Source organism: Orbicella franksi, chromosome 8, assembly GCF_964199315.1.
Source record: "Orbicella franksi chromosome 8, jaOrbFran1.1, whole genome shotgun sequence".
Lineage (NCBI taxonomy): Eukaryota > Metazoa > Cnidaria > Anthozoa > Scleractinia > Merulinidae > Orbicella > Orbicella franksi.
This window is the reverse complement of record NC_138152.1, coordinates 19,140,985-19,151,971: the sequence shown is the minus strand read 5'-3', so window position 1 is coordinate 19,151,971 and position 10,987 is coordinate 19,140,985. Positions and strand designations below refer to the sequence as shown.

At 35.3% G+C, this 10,987-nt stretch overlaps 1 protein-coding gene across 3 annotated transcripts in view; it reads right to left on the bottom strand.

Moving 5' to 3' along the window:
* LOC145495232 (uncharacterized) overlaps nt 1-10,987 on the bottom strand; it is a 16,273-nt gene extending 5,286 nt beyond the window's left edge. Inside the window, exons 1-6 of one of the 3 annotated variants that reach the window (XM_081474829.1) lie at nt 9,973-10,053; nt 3,992-4,122; nt 3,800-3,881; nt 3,670-3,725; nt 1,751-1,830; nt 1-568 (exon numbers count right to left, since the gene is read on the bottom strand). The exon at nt 1-568 is cut by the window's left edge and continues 355 nt beyond it. In XM_081474829.1, coding sequence (XP_081330955.1) covers nt 256-568; nt 1,751-1,830; nt 3,670-3,725; nt 3,800-3,881; nt 3,992-4,048 — 588 coding nt within the window. In that variant the 5' untranslated portion in view covers nt 4,049-4,122; nt 9,973-10,053 and the 3' untranslated portion in view covers nt 1-255. Of the gene's footprint in view, nt 569-1,750; nt 1,831-3,669; nt 3,726-3,799; nt 3,882-3,991; nt 4,139-9,972 lie in introns of all 3 variants that reach the window. The other 2 variants (XM_081474828.1, XM_081474827.1) reach the window with 2 other exon arrangements.

Genomic DNA, 10,987 nt, shown 5'->3' with positions numbered 1-10,987 from the left:
CATTTTTCTAAGCTGAGTCTGCACAAAGTTAAAAAAAATAGGTTTAGAACAATAACAAGTTAGCTCTGCTTGTGACTAGGCTGAAACATCCTGCAATCCTTTACACTCTTATTCTTGCCCTTTTGGAGTTCACTTTGTTATTTTCTGAGAATTTTGGACTTGGATTGTTTTCCTGTATTCTTGAGCAGTTTCAAATGAATTGATTCCATTCTCACTTTTAGCAAGTGTCCAGTCATGTTGCCAGGGCAGTGGCGCTTAGTTTGCCCCTTCAGGGGACCCAAAGATCAACAGTTTCAGACAAACGGTAAGTGAAACACAGCTATCATAAACTGTGTTCACCCACCTTAATGTTGCCATTGCAAACAACACAGGCTGACTGATCGAGTAGATAAATCTTAACTCACAATGCTCTGGAATAAGATTTGGGTAAATGAGACCCACAAAAGAATAAGTTTTCACTGGGGATTCTTCTTTCTCTCCTTCTTTTCCATTAGCAAGATCATCATGATTCTTTAGGTATTTACTCTTGCTTTCTTCATAGCCCACTATGTGATGATCCTCAAATGACCTGGAGAGAAATGCACACACCTAAGAAAAAAGAATTAACCAAACCTACAAGTTGTTTTTCACAGGCTAGTGTGGGTATGTACAAGTGAAAAAGAGGTTCACGTTAATTTTTAAAGGTTGTGCAGGACCATGCTTTCTCTCGATGTGTATGTATCAATTTATTTTAAATATATATACATGAACTATTAATAACTGATGCAAACAAAACACAAAATTTTTGCGAGTATATATACCATAAACCCCCTCCCCTTTCATGCGTCCTACCAGTAATAGGCCCATCTATATGAAAACAAAAAAAAACTATTACATTTATAAGCCCTCCTTTACTTTTTTTTTTCAACATTTAATACTGGCTTACATGTAATGAATTATGCTGTTGAATTTTGGTTTCACAGCTCACCTCGAAACGTTTTTTTAAGCCGCTTATAAGCCCCTCCGTTTATTAGCCGACTCAAACCCCTTATGAAGCTGTTTAAGCCCAGGGATTATGACTGGAATTTTACAGTACATACCAGTATATTCACGGTTACCATGTTATTAGACGACTTCATCCTAGAGAGTAAACTTATGCAAAGGTCTAGCAGTATTCTAATTACTGACTGACTCAATCAGCGATGGTTTACGTTACGTCACCTATGAAGAACATCAGACTCTGATCTGTAGCCTCTCGCTTGTACACCATGATGATATTAAGGGATTTAAGGGAGGAGATTTGTGGACTTGTCGATAAAGAGAAACTAACTCTTCCTTAAGCCACTTCAAAAGAATTTTGCTAATGAAATAAGAAACTGAAAAACTTTTTTGACTGGAATAAGAAGAAATTGCTCGAGAAAAATGGAAAATATATGACAAAACAAAACAAACACTGGCTACAACTTATATTATAACAATTTTAATAGTTGAACACCTGTAATTGAATGTGGCATTGTAGTAAACTATAAAATGTAATTTTTAATTATTAAATTCAGTTGCAGAAAAATAGTTTAAAAAGTTGGACAGTAATTGAGAAAGGGTTTAAGTGTATGGAACGACACCTTAACCAGGTTTTCAGCAATAGGCAAGGGTCCTGCACAGCCTTGAATAATAACAAAACAAGACTTATCTACACTCATCTACAACCGCAGTTCAAATATGAATTATTTCATATATACTTCACAAAACAAGACTTACTAAGGTGTCTTACCATCCCATATGGGCACCACACTGTGGGCACACAGCTATCCGCCATGCATAACCAGGAAACCAAGAATGCTCTTCAAAGGCCTGTCAAAAAATTATTGAAAATGGAAATATTTAATATTCAACTTACAAATAGATTCTCTGTTACTGTTTAGTACTTGATCACAGATGACGTCAAATGAGGTAAGAACAAAAAAGTGGCACACAAAGCTTGCCAAATGTGTCACTGATTTAACATCTTCTGTGATGTATTAGTGAACAGACACATGGCAACATGGAATCTATTTGCTTTACATGAATTAAACAAAAAAATGTTTATAATGTCATCAATGGGTTTGTCCTCCAATTGATCATAAGTAAGAACAATCAAAATGCAAGAATTCAACTTGTTAAAGTGATCCCAAATGGCAAATAGTCCAGCACTCTGACACCAAGTATCTGTAAGGTAGTCTTTTACATAAGCCTTATTGGCTTCCCTGAGCTTCCTTGCCTTATACATTGATATGTTGTAAATATGTATTTGTAAATATGTAAGTGTATTTTCGTAGGTTTCAATGTATATGGAAACTAACTGATGAGTGGGTTAACTTTGTTAGCCTGTGAAACAGAGCTGTATTAAACTCCATATGTACTCAAGATCTGAGTAGTCTCTCAAAGTAGTTTGTATGTTGTAAATCTATTTATAAATGACAAAAATAAAACAAGAAAAAGAACAAGCAAGGAATTGCTATGGAATCCCTTTTTGCCCTTCACTAAATACATTGTTAAGGTACAAAGATTTAGGTGGTGGCTATTGTGATTCCAGCACTTTTCAGCAGTGCTACTTTGATGGATCAATACTGCCACTCTTTTTCAAGTTATACTACAATATTGGTATAATGCAAATGTTCACTCACTGCTGAACAAGTGGTGCTCTGAAACACCCCCACCCCTTCCCCCCGAAGCAGAATACACACCCAGAGAATTAAAGATGTTGGGTTGATTTCCCTATTTTTTTTTTTTTTTTTTTTTTTTGCAAATGTAAACAGTAAACAACAAGTAGTGTAAGTGCCCTAATAAAAATATAAAAATACCAGTATCTATATGAATAAAAAATATACAAATAAAAAAAGACAGCAAACAACAAATCTATCATCTGATACTGTCTATTAACTTCTGTGGAATGTTGCTATATTGCATGTTGTAAAATAAACGAGATACATGTAATACCTGCGCTCTCATTTTTCGTTTGTTTTGATGAGAGTGTGCAAACATGGTTGTGACGTTTTAGATTTGCACGTGTATTTTTGAGAAACATTTTATAAAAGCAATAGGGTGCTTTTTCCATTTTTACATAGCCTCATCTAAACACTCTGGGGCTGGGAGAATTCTCAAAAGTTAGGTAAACCTGAGACTGCATCTCAGGTCTGCAAAACTGTCTCAAATTCTCTAAACCCCCCATGTGTTTAGATGAGGCTACGTAAATATGGAAAAATGCTCTATTGCTTAATTATTGATCAGTTCAGGTGATCAAAGATGTCTACAACATTTTTCTCTGTTGGTCACTGAATCCAGAAGAGTGTGTATGCTGTAACATGGCAAGGGGTTATCAAAATTATATCAGATCTGAATACTGTTTTTAAATGGAGAAATATAAAACAACAGATAAAATGTTAAAAAATCTACCAGTAAGCAATTGAGCAAATTTCAAAAATATCCCCTCCATAATCATTGCCTTCACAAACTCCCAACTTTTTAATAAAAGCAATTCTTTTTGCTTCCCTTAGAGGTTTGAGAAACCAGGATAATGCAGAATATTGGCATCAATGGCATATTCACTTTTAACAGTCATAAAACTGCATCAAAACTAAGGAACTCCTTTATGTCATTCACATTCCAGACATGGACAATATAAAAAAAGGCCGTTTATCATTTGTGGCCTACCTCACCATGTCCTTTAATATTTGCAGAGGTGGCTGTTACAAGTTCAAAATGCTGACCTGCAAAAAATATTAAATATGTAAAGCAGTTCATTTCAGGATGAAATGAATGGTAAACTGCTGAAATGACTTACTGGTATATCTAATCTTGAAAGCTAATAATAACTGTATGTCATTCAGAGAGAATGCTTGTATCTGATAGAATTGACAGCCAGTCTACAGAAAGATCGAGATGCAAAAACTAATAGTCAACTGTACATTATAATTATATTTAATATACACCGTACACAAATGTCTCTTTGAACGATCTCAACAATACAGTATACCATGAGGATTCTTGAAGAGTTGAATAAGACAATGCTTGACTCCAAGTATAGTGTCATTCCTCTGTCGAATGGAAAGTTTACTGCCTATGTTATTGAGGTTTGCAGCCACTGTGATGTCATGTCCACATTTTCTACAAAGTAAAGAATCTGTAAATTAAAAAAAAATACATTCCTTGGTCAATTCTGCCCCTGACAGTCTTGTGTTATACCTTTTCAATCACTAGCTTTTCATATTCATTTTAACACATTCAGGGGGGTTTCAACTAAAACAACTGGAATTTAATCTTGAACAAAATTCAGATGCCCAGTGTTTCTTCACTGAACAGATGCGAAATTTTGTGAAATTTACTGTGTGGTCCTTTCAAAATTTCATTCAAAGAAAATAGTTCAGATCTTGAAAATTTGCTTCAAGACTTGTGTTATATTTCGAACATTTTGATTCGTAATAAAATGTCATTAGTTTGTCTTTTGAGTGACTGGAACCTGGATTATAAGGGAAAGAATGCAATATGAAAAGTCTGTTACAGCCTCATCAAAGGGTTATAATTTATGAGACATGCTCTACTGTAACTGACAAATGCACTTGTTCAATCATTTGTTAATAGATTTGATAACCAAGCCTAGTGTCATACTAGAGTCTGAGTGATGACAGTTTGCAATAGGCAATTCCAGCTGTAGAACAGATTTATAGGGCAGCTCTCTTGAGACCCACTGTGCCCTACTTAGTTGGAGGCTGATTACACATTGCACAGTGAAGGTCCTGAAGAAATGAACTCTTCTAAAATCCTCTACATCTTATAAATTAAAGGAATGACCAACAGCTAACTCTTGTCAATGTTACATTCACAGGGATTTCATAACTGTTTTCAGTAGGTGGGCCAACTGGTTTTCACTGGCAGGCAAAACTTATTGAACTGAATTTCTTTGTAACAAAAACTTTCCTCTACATGGTCAAACCAGGCAGGCAAAACCATCCTCTCAGCTGGTCAATTTGCCCAGTGACCAGCCCTTTATGAAACCCCTGCATTCAACTTTTAGATTCAGTAAGAAAAGCAACTAAACATGATATAAAAGAAAAGGTCACCTGAGTTTTGACTTTTTAATACTATGAGAGTTAATGATTCAGTGAGTTACTTGGTAGGAAGTTCATTTTATACAAGAGACCTGCAAACAACTTCTCAACTGTCAGTGTTAAAGATGAGTGCAGGCTAAAAAAATGTTTGACCACGAGGGGGGCAAGAGACTAGCTGAAAAGCTTGCTGAAGTAGAGCGTACTAAAAACGTGTTAACTGGGATTGAGCAAAAGACTTCATCAAAATTTTTTTTACCCAAGATATGCGCTTAAAAACTAGTTGACTGTGGGTGAGCAAGAGACCCGATAAAAAGTTTGTTTATGCAATAGATGCACTGAATCTGTGTTGAGTATCGTTGAGTAAAAGACAGGAAAAGGTTTATTTACCCTAAAAACTTGTTGACAATAAACAAACAAGACACCAGAAAAAAGTTGGTGTACATAAGAGATGTGCTAAAATAAACTTGCAGTGAGTGAGCAAAAGACTGGATAGCAAATTGTTTACACGAGATGTGCAAGCAAGCTAGCATCTAATACTTGGTAACAAACCATTAATATGAGAGATGCACTCAAAATATGTTGACTGAGAGCCAGCAAGGGGCCTGAGAAAGGGTTTGTGTACAGAAGAGATGCACTGGAAACCTGTCACCTGTAGTCTAGTGAAAGATTTGACAAATCATTCAAGTATGCCAGAGATGTGCTTCAAATCTGTTACATTTGAGCAAGATAGAAACTGGATTGAGAGTTTGCTTACACCAGAGATGCACCAAAACCAGGACAACTATAAGGCTTAATCACATTAAAGGTTGAAAAAAGTAAAGTCAGCATACAAGCAAAGTGGCCCATTAGGCAATGCTTATCTCCAACTTCTATGTTGCATGAAGTGTCTAAGAGTTTTTCTGCTCCTGCCTGGATGGGATGCTAGTCTATTACAGGGCTATCCACACAGCATTAGGTGTTGCCACGGGAAACTTTCTTTGTTTCCAATGGTAACAATATTGTTGGGGAGGGGCATCAACATGGTGGCTCCATACTCGGCTCTGTAAATCTGAGCAAAATATTTTGAAAAATACTTGAAGTTTGGGAAAACACACAGACCTAAAACTTGGAGAAATGTCTTTTTTTACCTTCTATAACACAACAATTTCTCGACTTTATCCACTGAATGGTTTTCGAATTATATTTTTATTGCCTGACAGTGCAAACAAAGAATTGTCAACAATGTTAACCATACTTTGTCGAACTTCAGTTACGTTAATATACTTTTCCTACCCACAAAACAAGAATGAGAAGTTGGATGTCCACTACATGTGATGCATACATGTTGAAATGTATAAATGTTGGTGTTGGGTTGTTTCTTCAAGTTAATTATAGCTTTGAACTTCCTTTCATTTTAACACTGACCGTATTTACTGTCAAATGACTGGGAAATAGGCCAATTGTGATATATTAAAATTCTAACTTAGCTCTGAGGCTTAGGGGAATAAAACAAAAGAAATTAATTACTCATCCATTATCCTCAATGTGATTTCTTTTGTTTCATTCCCCTAAGCCTCAGAGCCGAGTTGGAATTTTGATAGAATAATTATCAAAACTGGCCTATTCTGTTTTGAAATTCACAAATTTTTACTACTTTCAAAATTTGCTTCATTTCAGCAGAGGGTCGACTTGTGATGAAACTCTTTTTTTTTTCCTCAGTTTGTGAGCAGGCTGAATTCAACAAATTCTGCAATCTGATTGGTTCCTGGAGCAGGCAGAATTTTCCCATCCGCCGGGCAAATCATTGTGTTGATCTATTTTCCTGAATGAAGTAGCGGTAATCGTCAATCTTTTGCCTATTTTACACTTCCATCAACGATTAATCAATGAAAGTTTATCTCTATTCACTTTTAAATGGAAAGTAAAAGTCACTGTAAGTAAATTCAGTTGCGTGTTTTGAAGTTGTGAGAGTTTCTTTGGTCTTATTTGGTTGTTTGAGGCTTGGCGCTGTAATGACACGTAGTCTTGTGTTTGTTTCCTAGTAAAATTTTAAGTAAAAACTGAGTATATTTGAGTTGAGTTTGAGAATTCCTGTAGAATACACTTATTAATAATGAATTTGCTCACTTTCTGCTATTCAATTTATGGTAGAAAAGTCTGATTTCAAGTGATTCACAATGACTGACAGAAATTGTTTTTGTAGAACAACTTCAAACTTTTAAAAAATTTCACACCGGAAAAACTATTTTGGAGAACTAAACTGGTGAACTAAATGCAACTAAAATAAAGTAGTTTTGTTGTTTAGTATCTGAGTAACTCACCTGTTGCAAAGATTTTTCGACAAATTGCTAGTAGACGGCATGTGAGCTGACTCAAAGACTAAGTTGAGTAAACAAACCCATTTGCCTTTTCAGATTTTAAAAATAATAACTTTCACAGGATGAAATTAATTAAATTTAAAGATAAAATGGAAAATTATGATGTTGGCTTTTACATGTAATTTTTTATTTTTTGAAAGGTTGGCCCAAGACACCTCAAATTTTGCAATCATGTTTCCCTGCAGACGACTGAGAGTTGTTCAGTCTTGTAAGTTCAATTCCTTTATTAGACTCTCTGATCAGATAACCAAGACTCAAAACATTCCTTTTGCTAAGCCAGCTGAGCAGATATTTACATGTAGTTTACAAGTAAGTTCAAGTTTTTCATTCTTTCTTATAGGTTTTTATCTTTTCACTCTACCATTGTGCTAAAGGAAGGTTTTGGTTTTCTTACATGTGTGCAGAATGTTTCTGTTTGGTGAGGACTTGACACTATTTACACCACTTTCCACCTTGGAAAGTAGATTTAAAGATCTACTTTCCATCTCAAAATTTTACTTTTCAAAATGGAGTGCAGTATCGATTGCACCATACCATGTGTATTTATCATACCCAGACCTTCTCAGCAGCTCTCTTGATACTTTGACATGGTAGATTGGTAAATGCTAGAATGGTGTAAAGTCAACCATTTGAAGACGGAACATCACTGATTAGTGTAAAAGTTACTTTCCAGCATAGCCCAAAATTTACTTCCCAGATCAAGTAAGTATTTTGGTTCTTTTTTGATTTTTTACTTTCCAAGAGGTAAATTTACTTTCCCATGGAAAGCGGGCAAGTGTCAGTATCTAGTCTTGGTTTAGCCATACCTTTCCTAACCTTATATTTGGTTGCCTGCATGATCTACATGTATATGTAACGTACATACAGAATTAGGTATGGATGACTCAAAACAATATTGACACTGGAAAACTCTGGAAAACTGGAAAAGTTTATAAAAATCAATTGTTTCTCTTAAACTTCCCCTTTTGCAATGGAAACTCCTTTCTGAAATTTAACCTAAGACTTGAAGGAATAAAATTAATTTTTGTTATCTAATATTATAAACAACAAAAATTCTCTCAATTCCTCTAGAAATCATATGGCACACGTAATAATAAGCCATCTACTAGTGAGGTAATAAAATCCAATATTAGGAGAAATCATGAGGAACATTTTGATGACCTAACTCCTTCATCTCAGTGTAGGCTTCATGGATGATAGGCATGGATAGTCAAACTTTCTTTGTTAACTGAAGATTAGTTAGAAGACTTGAAAATTACATGAATTGTTAGATTAGCTACATTCATCATAGGAAATGAAACCAATACAATATAATATTAATTCAACATTGAAACACATCATTAGTATTATTATTTAAATGTTTCATTTCTTGGTTATCTTTTCTAACTATGGATCAGTTGATATTGGCCTTCAAGGTTAAAATCACAAAAAGGAATTGGTGTGTCATAACAAAGGTTGTGATCTTTTCAATCAGTTTCTTAGAAAAACAACAGATGCAGGTGGAACACATTCAAAATTAGCAAACTGTGAACACAATAGAGGACAAACCAATGAAATATCACCTACATTGATTTATAATTCAAACTGTAAACTTGTCTAATTACTAATTAACTCAAGAACACCTAAATTGATCTACTGTCAACATTTTCTTGAAAACAACATTTGAACTTGCTACAAGAATTTCATTGTTAGTGCTTTTCACTCTCTTTTCAATGTATCCTGGCTATGTTTGAAAAGAAACTATTGGTTCAGAGTTGGGATGGTGTTTATAACCCTTCCTGTGGCTGTCAATCAGCCAGGACCAGAATCAAGGGTAAGTTGTAAATGTGGCCAAATACCGATATGAACAAAATAGTTATGAATAGAGCTGAAAGCAAAGAATTCATTTGGGTTTGTGTGAGCTTAGTAGAAAAGGTTTTCGGACGATTTAACTTTATTTAAACTTCACAAATGATCAAGAAAAAATGAAAAAGAAAATAAAATACAAGACTTGTTAAGTTGTTGATGCTCCATTAATATAATGTGAGTGAGAAAAATGGTCTGTTAATATTATCATCGGAAATAAGTTAATGAGTTCTTCGCATTTTGTTTTATAATGGAGAGAGAATTACAAAGCGACTAGGAATTACCAGCATAAGAAAGTCTGGATAAATGTTAATTGAGTTACAAAGTGCATGAAAACGGCCCTTGTCTGTCCCACAATTTACATGTAAGGTAGGACTTTGAATACAGACACTAAATCGCGGGCCGCAAGAATGCCAAATTATTCCAAGTGTTTTAGAAAACTTACTTAGATTTAAAACTAGGTTCAGGTCACATCAAAGTTACTAACATTCCTACAAAAGAAGGTAATATGGTTTGACGTTCGTCGTTCAACACGAGTGAATAAACACAAGACGTTGTTCTTCGTGTGAATAAGCACTCAAGTTCTGTAACGTCAAGCAAACAAAAACAAAATTCCTTCAGTCATCTAATCAGCTGCAATAAAGATGATAACGGCTTAACTTATGAAAGCCAGATTTTCTGCTGAAATTGTGTGAAACTGTATATACCTGAATGCTGTTGCGTGTGCACGTTCGTTGCAAAGTCAACGCCAAAACCGAAAAACTCCAAAAGAAAGAGAGAAATTAGATGTGTCCAGCTGAGAAATTTCATAGTCATCCAGCTACTCCGCTATCCATGAGAGCTGTGCTCAGTGCATGCCGGGTAGAGCTGCTGCGAAATTGACGTGAAAGTGAGGCTAGGGTTTCCTCATTCACATCTCTTCGCTCCTCTGACACACAACTGTTGGTGAGGGAACTTTGTCCCGACCACCAAAAAATGAAATGACTAGCAAACTTCAAAGAAAGCCACAATTTTCACCACAAATTAACAATTGGCCTTGGAAGGCAAGATCTTACGGCAGGATTAAATGTGATCATGTAAGTACCTTGGTGTCGAGCGTGGGGACGTCTGTGAATTTTGAAGCAGTAGGAGTAGAGGAACATACTACAGTAAGGAGAACACCAACAACATACACAACATTGCGCTTTTACACTCGTGAGATTAAGAATATAAAAAGATTCGGCAAATTGTTTCTCTGTTCCATCTCACTAAGGTCACACTACGTGTAGAATTCTTTTGAAAAAACTCCTGCATTGCCTTTGAACGGCCTCTTGCAGTGTATGAATAATGGAACAATTTCCTCGAGCGACATTCCAAGGGTTGTTTACAGTACTTTACCGCGAGCTCGGTCGTAACTGACGAGGATATCATTTAATAAGGGTCATAAATCAGTTGTTTCTGATAGAGCCCACAGTAACAAAAAGCCTCTTTTAGTGAATTATATTCACTTGCTCATTCGAAATTTTAACTCATCTCCAACAATAGAAATTTAAATGTCAAGAACACTGTGTTTTAAATATTAATTTCACATGCTACTAGATTGCAGAAAAACTGGAAAAAATATTGTAGCGAAACTCCTCACCTGAATTTCAATGTAGAGTTTCTACAGGAATTACAAAGTTCAAGTTTGAAAATACCTAGGTCAAGGATTAGGTTTCTTGCAATTACGTGATTGACCTCAGC